The 24,468-nt window shown below is 38.7% G+C and overlaps 2 protein-coding genes across 4 annotated transcripts; one reads left to right on the top strand and one right to left on the bottom strand.

Annotated features, from left to right (window-relative positions):
• Window positions 1-7,435: 7,435 nt before the first annotated feature.
• arl3b (ADP ribosylation factor like GTPase 3b) lies at window positions 7,436-11,586 on the bottom strand. The gene is made up of 6 exons (XM_041815802.1): window positions 11,531-11,586; window positions 10,890-11,033; window positions 10,659-10,775; window positions 10,526-10,576; window positions 8,510-8,695; window positions 7,436-8,416 (listed from the first exon to the last, which is right to left on the bottom strand). Exons 1-6 carry the CDS (start codon window positions 11,531-11,533, stop codon window positions 8,369-8,371), a joined length of 549 nt encoding a protein of 182 aa, XP_041671736.1. The 5' UTR covers window positions 11,534-11,586; the 3' UTR covers window positions 7,436-8,368.
• Window positions 11,092-23,667, top strand: sfxn2 (sideroflexin 2). 3 transcript variants are annotated; one of them, XM_041815800.1, is made up of 12 exons: window positions 11,092-11,223; window positions 17,485-17,717; window positions 19,087-19,257; window positions 19,334-19,432; window positions 20,539-20,614; window positions 20,869-20,954; window positions 22,017-22,077; window positions 22,171-22,237; window positions 22,321-22,370; window positions 22,455-22,504; window positions 22,584-22,631; window positions 22,871-23,667. In XM_041815800.1, exons 2-12 carry the CDS (start codon window positions 17,554-17,556, stop codon window positions 22,968-22,970), a joined length of 972 nt encoding a protein of 323 aa, XP_041671734.1. In that variant the 5' UTR covers window positions 11,092-11,223; window positions 17,485-17,553; the 3' UTR covers window positions 22,971-23,667. The 3 variants fall into 3 exon arrangements, with proteins under 3 accessions (XP_041671734.1, XP_041671732.1, XP_041671735.1); XM_041815798.1 differs by lacking the exon at window positions 11,092-11,223 and adding an exon at window positions 12,329-12,764; XM_041815801.1 differs by lacking the exon at window positions 11,092-11,223 and adding an exon at window positions 12,908-12,928.
• Window positions 23,668-24,468: the final 801 nt, after the last annotated feature.

Raw genomic sequence — 24,468 nt, forward strand, 5'->3', positions numbered from 1 at the left:
TGTAATTGAGAGATGTCTTGAGACATGACGTGAGACTCCATCATGATGTCTTCATGTAGCTATTTGAAGGCATAGTGAGGCCAACAGCAGGAGAGGATACCCCCCTTCTGAGGAGCTTGACCCAGACTCTGATGAGATTACTTGGAGGTGACAATGAAGGGATGCAGGACAGCACGGAGGAGCTGGACCTGGACAGCGATGAACTGTAATGGACGTAGCTGGGGTGGAGGATGGTTGCAGAGGTTGCACTGAAACAACAGACTGACTTCAGAGAAGAGGAGAACAGATTTTGAAATATGACAGCAGCAGGATGATTGAATTGAGGCAGGTCGTGCAGAATGGGATTGGCTCAGAGCTTACTAAGTAGATGCCCATTGCAGCTGATTACTAGAGCAGGACAGAGTGGGAAAAGGGAAACATGTTAATGAATGAATGGAAATAAAACCGACTTCCTGCTTGAACTTACACTAAGCTTCATTAGCCCACCTTTAAATCTCAAAAATCTTTGCCACTGCAATCATTGTCCTTTTGGTGCTCACAAAAATTGAAATTAAGATGCCAGCTATCCTCTGCTGAAGAAAATCTTTTGAGAGACATCAAACGGGGCTCGAAGTACATATAAAAACAAAGATTAATTGCATTGCTTCTTCTCACTCCACCCTCTTCTTCCTCCCACCTCTCCTCTCTGGAGCTGGTGGAAGTGGAGGTCTGATGTGCTGCCTTTTCTCTTTTCTCGCGTCAGCAAACCTCAGCAGAGACACAGGCAGCCAAGAACTGTGGGGTCGGAGGTGCAGCATAAATTACAGCGCTGCTTTTCTATCTTTCACTCTCTGACACTCAATCGCACTGGCAAACACACCCCTTTTCGGTCTCCTGACACACACATTTTCTCACACTTGTGCACACAGCTGCTGAACAGCTGTCTAATCCACGAGTAGAGAGAGAGAGAGAGAAAGGGCGGCAGTAATTCGGTCGCCTACGTCTCTGATATGTATCTCTGTCACATGTCTGGCTCCTTTAAATTGCCCACACACCAATAAATGTGTGGGGGAAACACTCTTTATTCACGGATAAAACAGCCACTAAACTGTTTGTTCTTTCATTTACAGGTTTGAAAGAACCCAAAGATAAAATGTTGAAAAGACTGAACAAAAACAAAGATAGTTTTCCCTCTTTTGAGTGCACTTTTCAAAATTATTATCCCTGGTGGTGTGATTCATCACAAAAACGGTTCACTATGCCATAAATGTGCTTTATTGCATTTTTAGTTAATCTCATCTGCACCTTATCAAACATTTCACTCTTTTCTCTTCCTGTATTTTCCTTTACGATCCATAACAAGTTCCTTTTTCCAAGAGTTGTGTTAATGTCATAATCTTTGATCTGCCTGAAGTTCCTTAATTACTGTTGCAATAAAGGCAGGTCTCTATCCAAACGGTCTATTACCCTGAGTTTAAAAATCCAAAATGAGCCATAAACAGTCATAAAAGTAAAACTATGGGACAAAAATGACATAAAGCACAATGTGTAAAATTCCACTCTCAATCAAAGCAGTAACACAACATGACAAGTACAGTCATAAAGTCTTACAATCATTTATTTAACAAGTTCAGAAATGTTTGAAAATGTGAAATGTCTTTTGCAAATACACTCCATCGTGATGTCTTTGTGAACTTGAAGGGGTAGTCAGGCTGACTGCAGGACAGGATAACCCCCCATGGAGACTGGACAGTTTCAACGTAGGCGCAAGTTATATCTTAAATCTTACACCTAACCCCTACTAGGTGTAAAGTCCTCTGTAGAATATGGCTGTCATAGTGATAGCTCTAAAAGACGTGATAACCCGGAGGGTGACGAGGAGTTGAGGGTTTTACCGGAAATTTGGAGTCAGCACTGCATTCTCCATGATTAGTAACACTGTTGTTTTCCGTGAACAGAGATCACGTTATCTGCCGTCCACTGTTATGTTATCTCGTGTTATTAGCGCTTTCACCACTCGATATCAGTGTTGTTAGTTTATACTGGCTCTAGGTTTAGGCTGTAGTCTTCACAATACTCTCATAGGCAAAACGGATTGTCATATTTTTCATCCACACTAGATGCTGTTTGATGATTAACGGCAGTTAGCAAACGTTATTTTTAGCCGTTAGCATCTGTAGCAAACACTGGGTTAAAAAATGCTTTTCAGTGATTGGTTAAAGTAAGAGAATACGTCATATCTGCGACAATTTTTTGGTTAGTTTGGACGTAAATCTCTACTAGTTAAGATCAACCTTACATCTCTGTGGTGCAACTGAACAACGACACAACTTAAGTTAGAACTTAACTAGTTTCAACATAGGGTTAAGTGTGGATTTACACCATAATTTAAGGCAGAACTTATGCATAGCTGGTGCAACAGGCTGCAGAGCAGGACGGGGAGACATGTGAGTGAGTAATTAAATGAAAAGATGAATGAAATGAAACAATCTTCCTGCTCGTATTTAACCTAAGTTTTGTTACCACAACCTCTACCTCCTACCTCCTCTCCTGATCCTCCTTTCAGCTGGCAGCTGAGAGAGAGCCACATCCATTTAGCTACATCCATTTCCTGAAAGGGGCGGAGTCAGACAGCTCATTAACATTTAAAGCCACAGACACAGAAACAGAGAGATTTTTAGACGTGCAAAAATCCTATACTTGAGTGTTTTTTTCAGCAACAGACTTCACAGGCATGTTTGGGGACCTCTGAGAATATAAACTTGTATTAAAGAGGTAAAATATGTGACCTTTAACCTCTAAATTGGGGGTTTTATCAGTCTCTAGCTGGATATGCTAACTGGCTGCTTGCTGTAGATTGAGATGAGATGGTCAGTTTTGAAGTAGAGATTTATGTCGCAGCATTTGTACACATTGAAACACATGAAATTCACTGACCACAAGCTATTGTTAGCTAACTTTATGCATTATGAAATACAATCATTTTCCATAATGCCTTATCAATCCTTTATATCTTTGTTTCATCTTGTTATACATCTTACCGTATTTTCCGTCATTCTTCCAGTGACTCTAATTTAACAGGGAGATAGAATCCAGATGAGTAACAGTGCGAGTACATCCTGTCTGTGTGAGCGTGGACAAAAAGAATCTTTGTGACAGAAGAAGAGGCTGTTAGTGAGTCTCTGAGGCCCTCTGAATCAGCCTCATACAATGTTACATACAAGTCAGACATGTAGCACTCTGTCCCTACAGCAGGAATAAACTGTTAGAAACATAACATCATAAGATGTCTAAATCCAGACAATTATTTGTGACCTGGATGTTCAGCGTGATGTCTAAGTGACTCAGAGAACTTCTACAAACACGTACTGTTGCTTGAAACTTTGAAACTGAAAATTCTGGCTTCAGCTAAATAAATTAGACGAAGAACAAGATGGTTACTAGTCTCAGGGCTGAATTAAGACATGTTCAGATTTAATTACACCTTTTAAGTAACAACCCCTAGCTTTGAAAATTGAAGCCAATATAGACAACATAATCTTTATGGGATCTACTGAGCTATAATTTGCTAATGAAGAAATTTTGGGACCCTCTGAATAGGGCTGTCGCGATATACCGGTATTGACTATATACATGGAATTAAAAAATAAAATTTCAGTATCATGTTAAAGATGTGCATATGATAATATTGTGTAAATGATCCAGTGCCAATTGAACACAGTTTGTTTTCTACATCAGCCCCCGTTTTCTTCTGCCCTGCTTTGTCTCCCTCCTATAGCACCCCAACAACCCCTCCCCCGTCCTCCTCACACACAAACACTGACCCACCGCAATGACACAGCAGCTGCAGTACCTCCTTAGAAAGGTATTTTGAGTGTAATTCATCTGCTGAAAGAGAGAACACAACATAAATTAAGTTAAAGATAAATTTGATTAATTGTCCCATTATTATTTAATTTTGTATTGATATCGTGATAATATCTTTAACGTGACATTTTTTCCCCACGATAATCGTGAAGTGAAAATCTGATATCGTGACAGCCCTACCTCTGAAAATAAGTGACGATTAAGTAATTGAGAAAAATGTTCTTTGTTATGCTCCACCGCTGGGTGGGAGTTAAGGCCCACATAGCTGTGAGACTGTTGTCTTCAGCCCTTATCCCCCTCTAACATGCAGGTGGTCTCTGTGTACCTGCAGCCCTCCATGCCTCAGAGGGGGATCAGGTTTGTGCAGTGCAGATAACTGTCAGCTCCAGGCCATGAGGGCGCTTATCCAACCAGGTGGAAACAGCACCACCTGCCTGAGTCTCCTGCATGCAAGAACAGAACAGATATGACTGCATATTTAGTATTCTGCAGGACTCATTTTGTGACAACCCACATAGAAACAATTTTCATTTTAGTTCATCGAAGTCTGCAGTAATAATGAAGAGCATGCTGTCACTCAGTGAGTTTTTATTCTAAGGAATGACAAAGGCTTTAATTTTCTGTCATGATTCAAACTTTGCGATCTGTCAGGTCAGTGGTTTTCAAGCTTCTTCGACTTATTAATACTAAACAATGTTGTTCTGTATTCTCCTGTCACCCCGTCATGGGTGGATTGCTAGACTGGCCTACTGGGCACAGGCCATGGGGCCCCAGAACCAGGGCTTCTGTTAGTGTGTAAACATTTCTTGACAGAAAGTCAATAAAAACAGCTACAAAAACACAACAAAATGCAAATAGACTCCAAAGAGATGCCTGAAACGATAAATAAGGATAGTTAAACAGCAGCAGAGACACAAACAACCATTTATGGGCATCAAATATCTCCAGAGAGGCTTAAAATGCAGACATATGCTGTATAAGGATTTTTTTTAAAAGGCCACACAAAAAAAATAACTACAGCAGCTTTTATAATGAACCAAGATATGTGAAACACTAAAAAGTCCTATACTATATTAAACATATACGGACATATGTCGACAATCAACCAGACTCTTTTAGCTCAGAATTTTTAAACCAAATTAAATGAATGAATTTTATCCAACATGTTACACAGCCCACCCATAACTGAGGTCACATTTTAGATGTAGTTATTACCTACAGCCTGCCATCATCTGTGACCTCTGTTATGTTGTCCGACCATTTCTGTCTTTTTTAATATCAGTGATTTTAAGCCATAGGAAATACCAGTGCATACTGTCAGGAAACGCTATCTTACTGCTGTAGCGGCTGATATCCCCCCCAGATGTTTTACCTTCCTCCTGTGATTTTGTTGTTGAAAATGTTAACATTTAACTTAAGTCAGCACTTGACACTGTGGCACTAATAATAACGAAAGAAGTCTCAACAAACCCAAAGCCTCCCTGGAAAAACAACTACATCATCAGCCTGAAAAGAAACTGCAGAAAAGCAGAGCAGAGGTGGGGAAAAAACAAAATTCAAGTTAACTACGGAATTTTTTGTAATCATCTAAAAATATCTACAACACAGCCATCAAACAAGCAAGAAGAGAGCATTTTTCAAAATTAATTCACAACAATCAAAACAATCCAAAAGTCCTTAGAAAAAGTCCTTACAACTATTTTACAACCTTTTTAACCAGAGCAGAGATTTTAAGATTCTTTAAGTAGTCTTTAAAGCTCTTGATGGTCTTGCCCCTCCTTATTTGTCTGGTTTGCTTTGCCCTGTGAGCCCAGTAGAGCCCCAGGCCATCAGGAAGTTATCTGTTAACAGTTCCCAAAGTTAGAACTAAAACTTACAGTGAGGTATCTTTTTACTTTGGCCCCCATCTGTGGGACAGCTTACCTGAAGACCTGAGGGCCACACCGAATGTTAATGTTTTTAAAAGCAAACTCCAAACTTTCCTTTTTAGTCTGGTTTTGTCAGAATTTAATATCCTCATCTTAATATATTTTTGTAATTTAGGTTTTATTTTATTCTGTTTTAGTTACCTTTTAGTGTTGTTATTCTTGTTACAGCACCCTTTTATTATTTATTTTATTTTAATTCCATTTCAATGTACTTTTTATTTTATTTGATGAAATTTTATTCTACACTGTAACCTAACCTCCAATGTTTACTCATTTTAAACCTTTAAGATGGTGTTTCCTCAGTCCATACTGGGTTTCCTGTTCTTATAGTGTCTTTTATTTATCATGTATTTTGCCAATGTTGTGTATGGATTGAGGGCTGGCTGGGTTAGAGGGTTGGGTGGAGTAGGTCTGGGTCATATTTCCTTTAATCTTCTTTTATCTGTCTGCAAAGCACTTTGTGCTACATTGTCTTGTATGAAAAGTGCTATATAAATAACGTTTAATTGATTGAAAACCATTCACGATGAGACACCAAATGACTAAGAAAATGTACAAAAGTTAGCATCAGTGATGTACATCTGTGAAAAGACAGAAATAATCAGCTGTTTTTAATCATGAGGACACAATTTCAGCACACTTTTCTGTTTTATTTTTTCAAAAATACCACATGGATGTATTTTAGAAAGAAGTTGTAACACAACTGAAACTGTGCTGTCAGTACCATGACATGTGCCCCCCCCCCCCATGTGCCAAAAGATAATAATAATAATGATAATGTGGCAATAACTGAATAACTGAACAGTTTTTAAATTTAAATATTTTCTGTTGCACTTTCTATTTTGGTAGCGACAAATCTAGAAAACCTGAACATTGGGAAACTGTAAAAATAAAAAGCAAGCTCTAATAAGAAATAATTTCCTGAGTTTTTATCATTATGCAGGATTACCAGAATTTAGGAAATAAATACTTGTTTCCTTTCAGGATATTTCCAACTCTGCTTTTACAACAATTTGGTGGAATTGCCCATCGTGTGTTACACAATGGAGTCTTACTGAGTTTACAGTGAAATAGACCCGCTGTCCTCATATGTAGACGTGTCTTATTAAACTTATCAGGTCTCACTGATCCTAAATGAGTAGGAGACATCAAAAACACAGACCAAATAAACGGCGCAGTTCTCAGGGGGTTAAAGAACATTTGACCATGTTAAAGCACGTTTTGCTGCTGATTTTTTGACCCACTAAATCTTTGTTATGGTGACTTATTTGGTGTATGTGTGGAATTTCTTGTACTGCTGCCTTGGCCAGAACTCCACTGTAAAAGAGATTTTTGTATCAAATAAAAACAATACCTCCAAACTTTGCTATTGCCAGCATGGAGGCATAAACTGTACCTGAAATCTTTTTCCATTGTATAAGTGGTGGAGGAACCATTGTCCTCTAGGCAGCCCATGATCCCAGGACATTTGAACACTGAGTTCAGTTCTGTACTGATTCAATAGAGCTCCTCAGAAGGCTCTCCACACAGGCCTGGTTGCTGTCATGAACAGCTGACTCCACCAGCTGCGGGTGTGGAGCCACTGAAGTCAGACTTACAAAATACCAAGGTTTAAGCTGATGTGAGTGAAAAAAAGTGGAAAAATTCAACAACATCTAGCAGAGTTTTCTTTCATTTTTATTCACATACAGTACCTTCAATTCTGGACAGATTACATTCAAGAATATCAAAAGGAAACGCCAAGAGTGAATTCCCTCACTAACCCAAGAAGCACAAAGAAATGCATTGGGACGTACAGTACCTAGGTTAAAAATCTGCCAGCTTATATTAGATATGCAAACATTATAGACTACAGCAGGGTGACATATACTCTATAACATGTGCATAACATAACATATAAACACAGGGCTGAGCTATTTACAGAGGATCCAAAAATGTAGTCGCTCTTAACCATTTAATTTCTTATTTTTTATACATATTAACATGTAACATATTAATCTTTAAATGGGAGAGTTGGACCATTTCTCCATCATCCTTGAGATCGCACACACCACACCAGTTTGTTTGAAAGCACTCCACACTCTACTTCACCATAAATAAAACAATTACAAAAATATACCTCACTTCAAACAGAGCCATAGCAGGAAAAGCGCGTACAGCCAGCGTGGAATGATACTTAAAAAAAAATGACAAAAATGAACCTGTAAGAATGAGATGGAGGAAAAGTTACAGAACAAGCTGGAATACAAATAAAAGACAGCAGTTTAATGGGAATGTTTGAGGTTGTAACAGGCTGGGATTGGCTGGAATGGTGATGCTGACGTGGGTAGTCTGGGTGGAGGGGGATGATTTCCTGGCAAGGGTTCCCGTTGAGGTCAAACCCCCATTTCTTTAAAAAGACAAGTTAGTTAACAAGGATAAAAGAATGCAGGGGGTTATAAAGTCCACGTTGGATTAGTAGTGTTTTTACATTCACAGGTATATCCCATCATTCTAAGGCTCAGGAGGGTGCAATGTGTGTCAGTGTATGTGTGTGTGCTGCTGCCACTGCTGCTGCTGCTGCTCCTCCTAAGTAGTAAAGACTAGAGGCAAAGCTATTTTTTCTTGGAGTTGACGCTTTTGCAGACCCAATTCATGCCCTCCTGAGAGAGAACAGAAGAAGCACGGTGAGAGGAGGAGGATAAAAATCTGTACAAATGCATCAAAAAAAGGGAACGCTGAGGTTGTACACTCACCTGAATCCCCTCCCCTGTGAGGGCGGAGCACGACTGGATCTGCCACATGCGATCCCGGATGGTGTGCAGATTGAGACCCTCTGCGATCTCGGAGGCCGGTGCGGCTGTCAGCAAGTCCTGCTTGTTGGCAAAGATCAACACAGGGACGCCGCTCAACTTCTCCTCATCCAACAACTCAGCCAGCTCCTGCAACAGATAAAATAACCTCTGTTATATAGACTTAGGGACACAGTGACACAAGAGCAGTCACAGAAAAAGCTCCAATGGCTCATGTTAATATTAATGTTGAGACTTGAATGTGGACTCCAGTGACTGGGAAAAAATGTAGTATGGACTGGGCTGTATGAAGTGCTTGTCCATAAAGTTGGCAACTTTCTCAATATCACAAGCTGTAAATGATACAATTTCCATTATTTATATATTTGATAATAGAGAAAAGTGCTATGTTTGTGGTCTTATTTCCAACCCAGACACTACAGCCCTATCTGTTGTTAGCTACTTTCTTTTAGCACTACTTTGTCATGCCATTTATTCCTCTGCCTGGAGCAAACTATCATCCTAAATTTGAAAGCATAATATAAATAAAAATCTGCTATGACTTGCCATACCGCTGAATTACAGGGAAGCCCAAACATGAGGAGATTGAACAACAATTCAATTATTTGGTCTGCCTTTGCACTAAAGGGCTAGGTGAATAACCTCCGGAGACCCACGCTTTTGATTGGCATGAATTTTTGGTTTCTCTCAATTATTTGGGATAAGTTGGGCCTGAAAAGCTCAAAAGCTTAGCGTTGTCTTTGAAAAGGAATTAATAACGACCACAAAAATAAAGTCTAATATCCACACAAATACCCCAAAATGTCTTCAAATACCCCTCAAATGTTTCAGTGAAACTTTACCATAAAACCTAAATTCCTGAAAAATGTCAAATTCCCCAAAGTGTACAAAGATATTCCCCATGGAAAATTCCCCCGAACATGCCAACAAATTCCTTGAAAATTCCATTAAATTCTAGACATTTTAATCATCACTCCACTTCGCAATACCCAATAAATTTCCACATATTAAAAACATTTTCCAAGTGTCTGTGAGCATACCTTAAATATTTTCTAAAGAATTCAAATAAGATTTCCCAAAAATTACAAATATGTTTCCGAAATAAACACAAAATGGCTGAAAATTTAAAAAACAATCCCCCAAACAACCAAAAAAAAAAAAAAAAAAAAAAATCAAAATGTCATGCAAATACTTTTTCACCGTAAAACACTTCCAATGAAGCTTTCTCTAAAATATCCCAAATTGTGTTCCCTGCAACTCAAACCCCCACACACTGATGAAAACAAATGCCGAATGGGGAAGCTTGGCTGACAGAATGTGCACCAGAAAATAATTAAGATACAGAAACAAATGGCAGCTTCCATTGCAGGTCTCAGTTCCCCATGTAGCAGTCTTTAATGTAACATTAGTAATGATAAAAATGATGTTTCTGTCATGGTGTACAAGACACATCCCATCACAACTATTGGAGTGAAGATTTCTGTGGCTTTGAAAACTGTTGGAAATATTTAAAATAACTTAGCCATAGATATAAAACAAAGGTTTAGTAATGTTTAATGTTTATTTAGACATTCATTGTGAATATTTCAACATAATTTACCCCACATCATACAATTCTTCCAACTTAAGGACATCTTGATCTCTCTGGATTTTTTTTTTCATTCTTCACCACTTTGGCACTTCTTCAACATACAGTTTAGATGATTTCTTTAAGGTGCAGTGTGTAATTTTTAAATTAGGAGCATTAAGTGGAACAAATTTGGTAAAAATGTTGCATCTCGCATGTTTTTACAGTACACATTGTTTTTATAATCTCACCTGCTACTACAGTTAGCACAAGAAGTGAACACTGCAAGCCAGAATTTGACTGTTAGATGTTGCTAATTTTGCCAGTTATACACACTGCAACTTTGAGAATAAACATTTGAAGATGAAGAAGTTACTCTGTAGTTTACATACCTGACCTGTTTCTTCAAATCTCTTTCTGTCAGCACTGTCAATAACATAAATCTGAAACAGAATTAAAAGTTTAATGTTAGAATGTATAATTGACAGCATTTTAAATATCTGTTGACTTAATGTGTCCACCCACCAAAACATCTGTGTTTTCAAAGTAGTTTCTCCAGTAAGGCCTAATCTTCCTCTGGCCTCCAATGTCCCAAACATTCAGCTTAAATCCCTGAGACTGGACGCTTTTGATATTGAATCCCTAAGCAAAACATATATTCAGTTAGATCAGACTCTCAATATGGAATAAGAAAAAAACTACCCTTTATCTTTGAATATGCAACTGGTGGTGAGTGTTAGAAACTTTTCTCCGTACCTGTGTGGGAGTGATGTGGCTGATGTCCTCTGAAGCCAGCTGTTTGAGCAGGGTAGTCTTCCCTCCGTTGTCCAGACCCAGCAGCAGTATCCTCACCTCCTGGTCTGGTGTGCTTTTTAGCTTCCGAAGGATGGACAGCAATCCCTGCATAAAAACAGCCATGTGATCTTACTTTGCCGGGGGGACAGGGGGAGCACTGTTGCCGCTAAACCACCATTGTGGAAATACATCTCTCCCTTCCATCCTCCATCCTCACTTACAGGCCGTACTAATGTTTTTCTTATATGATGAACGAGCTCCCTCCTAATGGTAGCTGGGGACGACAATAGAGCCTGTAAGTAGCTAATCAGATCTGCTTTGTTATTTCTGTACCTCGTGTACTGGATATTTGAATACAGGTGTTGTTAACGGCACCCAGTGGAAGCTAAAGGTAGCTAACGTGCTAAGCTAATCTCCCCTGATAACAGAACGAAGCAACAAGGCAGCTTTTGCAGTTTAATGTTTTTCTCGTCAAGTTACGGACAGCCTCAGGAGATAAAGCATAACTCAACTCGAATGGGCGCTACTATATGTGAATATTTGCACATTTTTGGCGTATTTTTCAGAGTTAATGGCTAATTATTACGATAAATTAAACTCACCATCTTGTTGCCTTCGCTCTTGGAGACGCCGCCGAGGGTTACTAAGGGGGGTGACGTCAGACGTATAGTTACGTACAATACCGTCGCGTGTGGAAGACTGGTGTATCGGCTTGTTAGGTGACCGTGTTAAGTTGTGACTATAGGACAAAGGCGTCTGTGGTTGCTATGGTTATGACAGCTGTTGAAAACGTAAAGTATTGTCGTAAATGCCTCGTTTGTTTTATTTATATATATATATATATATGAGATGTTTATTTCATTATGTCTAAAAGAAGTTACTTGTCAACGCATTTTACTTCTTCAGCTTTACTTGTAGCTGCAACAACTACAAAAGTATGGTGAAAATAAAGGATATAAAAAGATAAAAGCGGAGGTGATTAAAAACTTATGCGAACTGAATAATGAAATGCTGAAAATAAGAAGAAGTTGTATTGATGGAAAATCTTGTAAGTTGATGAAAAAATTGACGAATTTAATCATTTTTATTGGTTTTCATTCAACACTAATAATTTGCAGCGCAAACATTTTTATTTATCATTGAAGGAAAAGGGCCTCAAGGTTGGAATTAACAAAAAGTGATGATAAAAATAAAGATGATGAAAATAAATTGATTTGAATCATTAACCGTACAAAAATGCACACAGATTAAAATATTAAGTGAAGAAAATGCTTTTGAAGTTCACGAAGGGTGAAACTAACAAAAATAAACTGATAAAAGTATTCATACGGAAGCGCTTAGCTGAGAGTCACCAGTTAACACGGTCGCTCTTTAAAGTGCTACACCAGTCTAGCTTGCTAGCTTCTTTTAACTCGTTGAAAAAGTAGGCCAAGCATGTTTATTATGTATGGTTATATGTCTTATGAAAAACTTATCCGCGGGTTCAAGATATGCACCTGCTTTATCTGCAGAATAAAGTCTATACAATATATACTTGGTAACTAAGTAACCAGAGAAAATTAGATGGCTAGTTAGCATAAAAAACGCCGTATGGTTTAGTCTCGTTCTTAGTCCCCGGAAACACAAGCATCCGTCAAACACTGACGCTAAATTTTTCTTTTTTCGTGTTATCGTTCCGAAAAGAGCCATGTTTAGTTTTCGCCGGTTTTAACGCAGGGAGCTGCCCCAACTCGTGATTGGAGGACGGTGTGCCACGTGCACATATCTTTACTACGCTTCACGAGCACATTTGATTACCTGACAGGTTCACACGGACAAGCGAGTGATCTGGCGAAGGTATGCTTTCGGATTTTGACACAAAATATTTCTTTTTGTGCATCTATGCTTCGACTAGTTGTTTGTGTCTTTTTCTGCAGCTGAAGTCTAACCCAGCTGGTAACTCGAGCGATGTTGCATCACTCTGCTCAGACTGACATGACTTTACTTTTCACTGCTCTTCGGTTGGTTTACTGAACATAGAGTCCGTCTTCGTACATACATCCTTATGTCTTTGATAAACTAACTGCCTGTGAAACATTTTACATTTCATGCATGCACAAGGTTTGATTTTAACGTGCTATCTGCTGAGTTAATAGTTATCCTGATGTATTCAGATGTTATTTTGTGCCTTGGGCTGTAGATCCAGTTTGTCAAGCCTTAGATGAAGCTCCTTATAGTTCCAATAACTTCTGTCAGTTCTTACTGTTGTCCTGAAGCTTCAAGTTAGCCCTGCTTAATCATTTTCAGATCAGTCTGCCTAGTCTGTTTGCAGGGTAAGTTTTTTTTTTCATTAAAAAAAAAAAAAAATCTTTTTTACCCCCCCCCCCCCCCCCCCCACACACACACACACACACACACAAACAAAGATACCAGTAAAATCAAAAATCACCCATTGGATACCACAGCAAGTCATGTCTGTAATTAATTTTGAATAATCTCTTGATTTTGATAAACTTAATTTGCAGGCAATGCAATGTGGACCGTGTTCGATCGTGTACTTTTTATTTTGATTGGTGCATTCCTCTCCAATGTACAGTTTGAGTTCTTTTCAATGTAATTGATCAGTGAAATAGAGATTTTATTCTTTAAAATATCTCAATTTTTTTTTTGACAACCTTAATCAGGATAAATGATTTATTAAATGAGGTGTCTAATATATAAAATAGAGTTACTCCCTGTTCATGTTTATTCATTTCTTAATGCAGCTGAAGTTGCAGTTCTGTGAAAAAACTGAAATTCTTTCCTGTAATATATACAGCATATTTGCTCACAACATCATCCTTTCCCCCATTATTCCTGATGCATATACCTGCTAGACGGTTATACTGCTCCTTATACAGTGCATTCAGAAAGTATTCAGACCCCCTTCACTTTTTCAGTTTGAAAGCAAAGCAGGCTTTCATGTGTTTCACACTGAGGAGAGGCTTCAGTAGCCATAAAGCCCAGATCAGTGGAGGGATTCAGTGAAGTTTGTCTTTGTGGAACTTTGTCCCATCTCAACACAGGATCTCTGAAGCTCAGTGAGAGTGACCATCAGGTTCTTGCTCACCTCTTTTACCAAGGCCCTGGTTGTGCCAAATGTCTTAAATTTGAGAATTATGGAGGCCACTGTGCTCTTAGGAACCTTCAGTGTAAGCTTCCCCCAACCTGAGCTTTGCAGCACTCCCATCTCTGAGCTCTGCAGGCAGTTCCTTTCGCCTCATGGCTTGGTTTTTGCTCTGATATGCATTGTCAGCTGTGAGGCCTTCTATAGAGCGGTTGAATCATGCCCAGTCAATTTAATCTACCACAGGTGGACTCCAGTGAAGGTGTAGCAACATCTTGGGAAAGATCCAGAGAAATGGGAGAATCCTGAGCTAAATTTCAAGTGATGTTGCAAATGGTCTGAATACTTAATTCAGTGTGATATTTCATTTTAAATTTTTGATAAATCTGCCAAAAAAAAAAACCTTAAAATTCTCATGTCATTGTGTGGTATGGGATATTGTTTGACTCATATTACTAATTCAAGTTTAAAATCCTGGTATTGTGACAGCTCTATTTGTGGCTGCAAACTCTGGTTCTGTGAAAACATGATTGGAAAAATAATCACAACTTTCACACAGATGAAAGATACTCATGAAAATAGTTTGTTAGTTATAAAATTATGGCCTAATGACCTAGTTTCATCAAATACAGCCATCAGTTCCTCTGTTTGTTTCTACAATCCTCATGATATGTCATGGTATGTAGGGCCATCCTGACTTCTGGCACATGTTCAGGGTTTCCCACAGCGTTCTGCTGGCCTTATCCTACTTTCTAAACAAGCAGCTGCAGAAATGATCCAGCTCCAACCAGACTGAGCCTTCAAAGAGAGCACTGATATCCTCCTCTCCTCATGTGCCCTTTACTCACAAAAAGTTAAACCATACCAGGCAGATTCCTGCTGTTAAACCTCACTTAATATCCACTGAAAATAATTAGTAATGTAATGCTGAAGATGCTCGTTTTGGATGTTTGGATAATTTGAGCTGCAGTCAGCAGATTCATTGTAATAAGATGAAGAATGCTGTAGCTGCAAAAACCCAAAATGATGACCTGTGGAACCATTTACAAGGATGTGGTCAATGATTTCTAGTGCAGGTTTGGCCCTTGAGAGTTTTTTAGGTAGGAACAAGGGTTTGTGTTTGTTCAGGGTTTTGTTGGGTTCACTCCAAGGGTGCATGTTGGGAAATGTTAAGTCCAGCTGCTCAGGAGGGGGATAGATCCTAAAAAAGCCTACCTTGATGTAGTAGGCAGAACAACTGTGGCACAAAGAGGAAGCTTGTGCTTACCAGACCACGTTTCATTACCAACACAGGTTCTATCAGTGCTTCAAGTCAGTATTATGTACTTGATCATTTTCCTCATATACTTTAAACACCCCAAGAGCTCCACTTGGCATCACCAAAATGCTAACACCAGAAATTTCAACCTACATGTTATAAACCTTCACATTCACACTTGCACAAAACACATGACACTGACCAGAATTTGACTTTTTTTTTTTTTTTTTTAAACAATCTAATGACTTTTATAATAAGAAATGCTAAAATGATATTTTTCAAAGGCTGAAAGCAGTGATTTTGTATTTTTACTTCACCTTTTTCTTTAAAAGCAGCCTGTTTTCCTGTCTTTTCTGAAAAGGATATCATCCTGGATCATCTGAGGCTTGTTGTTGCCAATGTCTTCTTAAAAGTTGCCAACATCAGAATTTAAAACTTTGATATCATACTGGTAAACATAAAATTGGTTAACTTCTTGTTTTCAATCATCAAAAACTGCAAGCAACTCCAGTACCTGTCTAAATTACTGGCAAAGCTACACTACATGGACAAAAGTATTTGCTACTTGACTATTACACCAAAAGGGATATACTTTAATATGGAGTTTGCAACCTTTTGCAGGTATAACAGCCTCCAGTCTTCTTGGAAGGCTTTACACAAGAGTTTGGAGTGTTTTCTTGGGAATTTGTGCCCATTCATTTCATATAGCATTTACGAGGTCAGGCACTGATGTTGGGCAAGAAGGCCTAGCTCACAATCTCCATTTCAGTTCATCCCAAAGATGCTCTATGGGGGTTGAGGTCAGGACTCTGTGTGGGTCAACCAAGTTCTTCCACATCAAACTCATCAAGCCGTGTCTTTGTAGTCATTGCTTTGTGCACTGAGCTTTACGCCACTCCACCTGGGGCCAAGTGCACCAGCTGGTCGTGACTTAAATTGGTCTTACCTCCTATGTCCGACATAGCTACGACCAACTTCTTGGCTCAACTTTGCACCAAGTACAGCATAGAACTGTCGTAGCTACACCTGGTCTGGTCGTAGGTGTTCACATGAACGTTCACTGAGAATGTCAGCGGAAGTTCAGAACCTAAACTATGGCATCAGCAGAGTTGGCAACTTAATGCACCATGTGCCTTAGCAGTTTTGACCTCTTCATGATTTTATGTGGTCTTCTGCTTCGTGGCTGAGTTGCTGTTGTTCCTAAATGCTTCCACTTTCTAATAATACCACTAACAGTAGATCATGGATAACCAGCAGGGACAAAATTCCACAGTTGTTTTACAAAGGTAACATCTATCACAGTACCACACCTGAAGTCACTGAGCTCTTCAAAACGAGCCATTTTGTATCACAGTTGTTTACAAATGGAGACTTAATTCAATAACTAACAAGTGTGGCCAAATAGTTTTGTCCATATAGCATATGTTGCAGATGCTATTGTGCGATTAAGACAGGAAGAGATTGCTAGCAGTGTTTGTAGGATTAGCTTCTCTCTGAAGCATGTTTTAAGGAATAGATGTGTTTTTAAGCCTTAGTATGGTTCCATACTATTGTTCATTAAAACACAGGAGAACGTGGTTCTAACTGAAAAGTAAAAGTACTTGTAAAAATCAAAGAATATTAATACCAATTAAAATAGAAGTCCTAGTCGCCCAATCTAATGTAATTTCTTGTTTTATTTACAAAAAGGTGTACATTAAGCTCTTCACAGGGTCTAAATTGCACAAAAGTAGCATGTTTTTTTGCACCAAATTGTAACTAATGTTTTTGTGTAATTAAGACGGTGTCACTGTCTTTGTTTTTAATTTTGTATCCGTATTAAAACATTGGTGTCTGTATTGCAGTGTTGTGAGTTTAAAAAGACTGCCACTGCTTTCTCTCGTCTACTTTCAGTTATTTAAAAAACAGACTGTATTGTTTTAAAACACTTAAAATAATAACTCTTAGCACAGTGGGGATTTTGACAGCCCTACAGAATAGACACACAAACACTCCTAACTTGTGTAACCCAGCTGGAGTTTAAAGACTCTGTGACCCACTGAGCTGAAATCTGTTAATGTTACATCAGCTTAAACCAGTGTGCACTGGAGATGACAAACATAAACCATGTTGGGATAAACTGATGAGACAGATTCTTATCACTCATTGATGAACTATAAACCAGTATGTGTTTTCCTATGTCTGTACCTCTAATTGTCCTTCTTTTTCTGCAGGTTTGGTCTGCAGCCGCTGAGTAAACAGAGCTCTCTGAACTTTTTAATGCCTTATTAAATCACTTTTAAATGACCACGATGGCTTTGAGCTCGTTTGACATTGACGCACCACGATGGGATCAGTCGACGTTCATGGGCCGACTGAAACACTTCTTCAACATCACAGACTGTCGGACGGCGCTCCTGCCTGACTCACGCCTGGATGAGGCCAAAGCTCTCGTAGAAAGCTGCCGGTGAGAAGACAGACATGAGTATTAAACTGAAAACACAGTCGCACAAAGACTACAACAGTCACTCAGGTCAGGAGAACAGCAGTTGTAAGGCATCTTCAGACACATTTTTCTGAAGTTGGCTTCTTGTTGCTCTGCAGAGTGCTGGTAAGATTTTTAATTTCCCACCTTTACGCCAACACAAATAGTACTCCCAATGGCAAAGGGGGCAATGTTGTAAATTTAGCATAAAAACTATACAAAAGTGTAAACCAGGTTTTATACAACCCCCTTTCCAAAAATGTTGGGACGTTCAAATGTCAGTAAAAACAGAATCGATTGATATCATCAAAACGAGGAGAGTTTCTGACATGTAGAAAGTGGAATGTGCTGAAAAAAACATACATTTGAAGATGTTTTAAGACACTCCAGGGGAAACTATAAAAGTCACACTTGATGCCTGGACCTTGTACAAAGTATTGTGTTTATCCCATCACCATAATCTTAACAAGAATCATAGCAACACAGTAAAAGGAGACGATCCCAAAGGGATTAAGAATTGTTCAAACAAAACTGCATTCCTGTCACATCCCAAAGTTCATAAGGGCTCTGAAGCAAACTCAAAATTGTACATTTTTTTAAGTCGGCCAAGTCAATCCTTCACTTAAAAATGTCATAATCTCTGGTGGTGAGAGAAGTCATTTCATATGAAGAAGGTGTGGATCAGTGGATCACACTTAACTGCAGTTTACTTAGAGATAAATCTTAAATAACAGAACCAGAGTAAAAATGCAGTGGTGTCTTATGTTTTTCCAGAACTATATATACAGTGCTTAACAAATTTATTAGACCACCTGTCATATTTGTCTCAAAGACCATCCAGCATCATGAAGTGCATGAAGTGACTCTTTCATTTTCAGTCAGCTCTCCACATTTTACCATTCTGAACAGGAATGAGGAATTTCAAACTGGATATCCCCCCAAATTTGAGCCGGCTCACTGGGCTTCTCTGAGAAGTCAGAAATTAGTCAAGCATAATATTCAACCACTAAAACTAAGTTATCTGTTCAAGAATGCAAGTAGATGACTATAATTTGACATATTAATCAAGAAATATTGTGCTTTACTTTTTTTTAGTTTTTTTGTAAATCAGTACATTTGAAAATTCATGGATAACAATAATAATTAGATTTTAGCATTAAAAATATCATTTGGGTTAAAGAGCTTCTACATGTTGGTGTATTAACCATTGCAGAAACATAAAAAATGATTTTGGTAATTACCAATGCTGTTAATTTAGGGCAGCTGTGGCATAAACCTTACTTTGGTTAGGGTTAGGGTGGTCTTATAAATTTGTTAAGCACTGTATAATGTATATTTTTTTGTTGTACAGAGCAGGATCCGTTCCCCCAGGCACCACAGAGGAGCAGCTCCACTACGCAAAGAAGCTGTACGACTCAGCATTTCACCCGGACACAGGAGACCGCATGAACCTGATCGGCCGCATGTCGTTCCAGGTCCCCGGAGGCATGGCTATCACAGGCTGCATGCTGCAGTTTTACAGGTACAGAAGAAGAGACGTGAAAACTGACACTTTCACAGAAGAAATTCTAAGGTTTCACAGCTTTGTGTGTTTGCAGGACAGTCCCTGCTGTGGTGTTCTGGCAGTGGGTGAATCAGTCCTTCAACGCTCTGGTCAACTACACTAACCGAAACGCTGCTTCCCCCATCACTCCCAAGTAAGAATTATTTATCATGTAAGCTTCATGTCTAAAATAATCCCGACCCAGCTGGGTTTTGTCTTGTGTCCCTTTCAGGCATCGTTACATAAATGTAATGAAGGTTTAACATGTTCTTTCATGTCTGAAAAGTTCCCGAGTCACTTTTTCCATGAAGTCAAAAGGCTAATTCTCCTCTAGTTCTTTAAATATGAGAGAAGTCTGGATTACATGTTGTATTAATGTTAGGAAGTTACTACATAATATTAAGAATACAGCTCCTATAGTTGGCAGGTTTTACTAATGACGGATATTTTTAGAGATTTTTCATGACTTTCTGTGCCTTCCTTGTAGAGGGTAGGACAGTGAATAGAGCAGGACACTAGGATGAGAGAGTGGGAAATGACAAAGTGCTGAGGGGTTACAGTCAACCGGGCAAACTGCTCGGTGGCTCCCTGGAAGACATGTCCCGCCCTCCAACAGCCTTCCAATCAGGTGAAGTCATGAGCTTGACCTCTCATTCAGTCACCTGTCATCATTGCATTGAGCAAGTGAGCTTGCCACTTCCCCATTCAACTATGCTAGCTTGCTCGTCAGCTTCTTTATCAGGCATATGTTTGTTTATATTAGCTACAGTCTGAATAATGTCATAGATTAAACAAATAAGCAAAAAAATCATCCCAATTGAATCTCCTCAGCAAATTAAGAGAAGCCCATTTATTGGTAGACATATAGATGCCTTCTAGGATGCTTAGTAACTAATTATATAGAGCCCAGCTGACTAAGGTAAAAACATGCAGATAGGAAATAAAGGTTTTCATTGAAATTTGGCAATTTAAATCTGTTATCTATGTGTGGGAAATGAATTTATTAATGTGACTTGCAATGAATAGTTACTAATGACAGGGTTTACCTTTATTTAAGTTTTTCAGGAGGATTATTTTCCCAAATAGGTCTTAAAAGATTCGCAACCGGTCACTTAAGAGCCGTATGTTGAGCCAGGGGTTGAGTTTTTACAGTCTGTGATGTGAACACATCAAACTAAAGCCCAAACTTAACATTGTGTCCTCCTGTGCCTGTGCTCTGTCGATGCAAAATGACTGAAGTCTTTGTATTGTCCCTGTCAGGCAGATTGGTATCGCCTATGTAACAGCAACCAGCACAGCACTGGCGACAGCAGTCGGGCTCAACCTCTACACAAAGGTACACACGTACTGACTATTTCTGATGAAAATGTGATTGTTTACTTTGTATTCTTGAATTTCATCTATTTAAAATGTATTCAACTGATTTGAGTGGTCAAGAAAGGAGGCAGCAGATTTTAAAGAGTTAGAAACAAGTCATAAGTGATAAATGTAGAATACAGAAGATAGCCAGGAATTCTTAATTTTTTTTTTTTTAAACTGTTGGATCAGGATTTTTTTTTTAACCAGTTAACTGTTTTTGCCTCCATGCAGAAAGCTCCTCCTCTCGTTGCTCGCTGGGTTCCTTTTGCTGCAGTGGCAGCGGCTAACTGTGTTAACATTCCCATGATGAGGCAACAGTAAGTTCGCTGTTTGACCTGCTGATGAAAGTAAGGGAAAGCATGGATTATGTTGTATTTTCAAAGCATTCTGTGCTGAAATCAAAGTGCTCTCTTCAGGTCAGATAGTCTCAGAAGGTCACAGCAGCCTTTTAAATGCACTGTAGTGGAAACAGGGTCCTCAACAAGGCAGTGTATTTGTTGCATAATGTCCGATTTAGATGTAGCATGTTAGAATAAAGTCAAAGACATAATACTTAAAGGGAAAGTATGTAAATTCCACCATCAAGGGGGCTTTCAGTTAACTTGGTTTGAATTAGGACTTCAAAAAAACTGCACCCCATAAGATGTATTTACTTTACAGTAAATTACTGTTTTTGTTTCATAGATGAAAAACAATGACGGGGAAATAAGATTAAAAAGTGACGTGCCTTGTCGATGCTGAAAGCTACTCTCAAAGCAGTCAGGCATGGTTTTACCTTTAAATTACGGTGCTATTTTCTAACTTAAAAATCTCAACAATTATCAGAAATTTTACATCAAAAGTGTACAGGTTTCATGGTTACCAGAGAAATTATCTTTTTTTTTTTCCTTTAACGCCACTAAAACATGATGGATAACTTGTAATACTGATAATCACAAAAGCTTAATAGGGGAGATGGGTGTTTCTTTTGTTGTTTTTGCAGCTCAGACTCCTGGTGAAAAGCCCTACAGTTAAAGTTCTCACATGGGCTGGAAATAAAGGAAGAGCGTAATAGGCCTAAGAGGATACAGACAGAGGAAACTAAGAAGATAAAACGTTAGGGAGGCAAAGAAAGAACAAAATCTCAGAGCAGTTTTATTAGTCAATGGTAGAGTTAATAACACTTCAAATCTTGAGGGGGGCCAAGGCTACAAAGAGAATTTTGCATGTTAAGCTGAAATTCCTCTTCACTGAGAAATATGTTCTCTGCTGGTAAAGACTCAATTATAATAAATATGCCCTGTTATGACTGTGCTTTATTACGATTGTTTGCAGTTAATACATGTGCAGGTGTAACGCCTTTTCCTTATTTTTTCCTCATTTGTCTCTCTCTTTGTCAGGGAAATCCTGAATGGTATCGCTGTCACAGATGAAAATGGAAACAAACTGGGCCACTCCACGGTCAGTTCTCATTTCTATACCTTAAAGAAACAAAGTGCAGTTGTCCTTTCCAATTCTTAACAGTATTTTAATCTTTTCCAATGTTTCCTATAGAAAGCTGCAGTAAAAGGCATCACTCAGGTGGTAATCTCTCGGATCACAATGGCCGCACCAGGAATGAGTATGCAAAGTTTGATCCGGCAAATATTTTCTAAATAATTATGTCCGTTTCCTCATTTGACTTATTTTCATTTCTTCTTCCAGTCATCCTGCCTATCATCATGCAGAGGCTGGAAAAATACAAGTTCATGCAGGTCAGACCTTTGCCTTGATTACTGCCTTCCTGCTGCTAGAGTCCCAACATGGAAGTCATCACACTCTTTTTGTCTCCTACACAGAGAATCACATATCTGCACGGACCGATCCAAGTGATGCTGGTCGGAGGATTGTGAGTAGAGCTGGTCAGAGGGATTTTATTGTGCTCAGGAGTGTTGTGAAGATAATAACCTTGTTTTTTTTTTTTTTAGTTTGATCTTCATGGTGCCTGCTGCCTGCTCCCTCTTCCCACAGAAATGGTATGATTATGTTTTTGTACTTTTACCTTCTGTTATGACACCTATACTATTAAAATTTATATACAGATGAGGACTAAATTATTGGTTCCCACTTTGAAAATGTCATTTTTTAAAGAAGTATTCTCCTCAGTGCGTGTTACAGTTTATTTTTAGACTGAAGTGTTCATCATCCCAGCACTAGATTCTACTATTAAATTACTTTGACCATGTTTTCTCTCCATCTTTCTGTTTGTCTGTAGCTCTATGGCGGTGTCGAAGCTGGAGCCAGAGCTCAGAGACTCCATCAAGTCTAAATATGGAGACGCTGTACAACAAGTCTACTTCAACAAAGGCCTCTGATTCTGAGAGGGCTGTCTAGCTCAAGACCTGAAACGAGTTTATGTCATCTGTCATTATTTTTTTTTAAATTGTTTGTATGATGAAATGATCATTGCCTTTCTTCATCTTTAAATCAGTGATTGCCTGTGAGAAATCTTGATAGCTTTGTGTGCTTTATTTTCATTTCAGCTCAAATTATTTCTCTTGTCTTACCTTTATCACATTCAAGGGGCACTGTGCACTCCTGTTGAGAAACCAAACTATCTCACCTCAGGAACAGGGCATTATTTTTCTGATAAAACTCTGTCACTTTGTCCTTCAATGTGTGTCTTCTGTCTGTTGTCTTTGGCTGTCAGTTTTGTCAAATTTTGCTCAAATCTGCCAAATTTCTTTAAATCTGTGCCTTTTACAAAGTGGCAGGATCATACCTCTGCAGGACTTTTCTTTGCCTTTTTTTAAAAAAACATTTTTTTCTCCACTGTGAAACCAGAAAGTACTTCTATGCATGAGTTGACCCTGAAAGTGGCACTTTTTGAAAGTGGTGGTAAAAGTGGGGAATACTGCCCTCTTCTGTTAGAATGGAGGTAGAGGTTTTATGATTAGTTGGCATGATTTTTCTGAAAGGTTTTCCAGTTGGATCCTTTACTGTAAACTCAGACTAGTGCCACAATTCTCAACATAAGCTGGAATAAACAACACAGATATTTGGATAGAGTAACCTGTATTTTGTGCTTCTTTATGTGATAAAAATTCACGGGTTTCAAACACCAAACTATTTTTTTTTTTCAAAGATTTATTTTTGGGCCTTTTCATGCCTTTATTTGATAGAGGAAGGACACTGGATAGACTTGGAAACAGGGAAGAGACATGCAGTAAAGGGCCACAGGCCGGATTCAAACCCGGGCTGCCTGAATACATAGGTAGCGCCTTAAACCACTCGACCATCATACTATTTTGTATGAAGGATGGTAACACATCCACATTGTATGAGTAAAAGTTGAGTTTCATTAGTTTTAAATACAAAAATTGTTCTGTTTTATCTACCTCTTGATAATAGAGGCCTCAAAATTCTGGGTACAAGACTTTTGATATATATAAATCAAATGGAAATTCCCCATGTTGAACGTTTAACAGCAGTATCAGCTGAAATCAGCCCCGCTGGCAGACACTAGCACAGCTAATAAGGTGGCATGAGCCATTGTCAGTAGCCAACTTTTATGTTGCATCCATTTAATACTGGCATCCAGTTTAACTGCTTAATCAAAGATATTTTTTATCTGGCCGAGGAAGTCACCTGATAGACAGACTGATCATTTCTCATGGCCAAATTTGAGAGAAAGAGTAGGCATAGTAGGAGTGTTGCATGTAAAAAAGTAATAGAAACAGTGTATAGTACCTGTGGTTTCAGCACCAAGCATTTTCATTCCCCATCTTTTCAAAGCGGTATATGTTTACATCACACAAAAATGGCAGAAAAGCTCTGAATTTATTTTAATCTTTATGTTGCTTTGAACCCTTA

Source organism: Cheilinus undulatus, linkage group 20 (genome assembly GCF_018320785.1).
Source record: "Cheilinus undulatus linkage group 20, ASM1832078v1, whole genome shotgun sequence".
NCBI classification, from domain to species: domain Eukaryota; kingdom Metazoa; phylum Chordata; class Actinopteri; order Labriformes; family Labridae; genus Cheilinus; species Cheilinus undulatus.

Bases quoted from the DNA above. Each gene is read 5' to 3' on its own strand.
- arl3b (XM_041815802.1), bottom strand. The intron at 10,776-10,889 runs GTACGGAGAAAA...TGTTTTGCTTAG, and splicing joins GCCACATCACTCCCACACAG to GGATTCAATATCAAAAGCGT. The intron at 8,696-10,525 runs GTATGTAAACTA...TATCTGTTGCAG, and splicing joins GATTTGAAGAAACAGGTCAG to GAGCTGGCTGAGTTGTTGGA.
- sfxn2 (XM_041815800.1), top strand. From the start codon at position 17,554: ATGACCACGATGGCTTTGAGCTCGTTTGACATTGACGCACCACGATGG. The intron at 17,718-19,086 runs GTGAGAAGACAG...TTTGTTGTACAG, and splicing joins GCTCTCGTAGAAAGCTGCCG to AGCAGGATCCGTTCCCCCAG. The intron at 20,615-20,868 runs GTACACACGTAC...GCCTCCATGCAG, and splicing joins GGCTCAACCTCTACACAAAG to AAAGCTCCTCCTCTCGTTGC.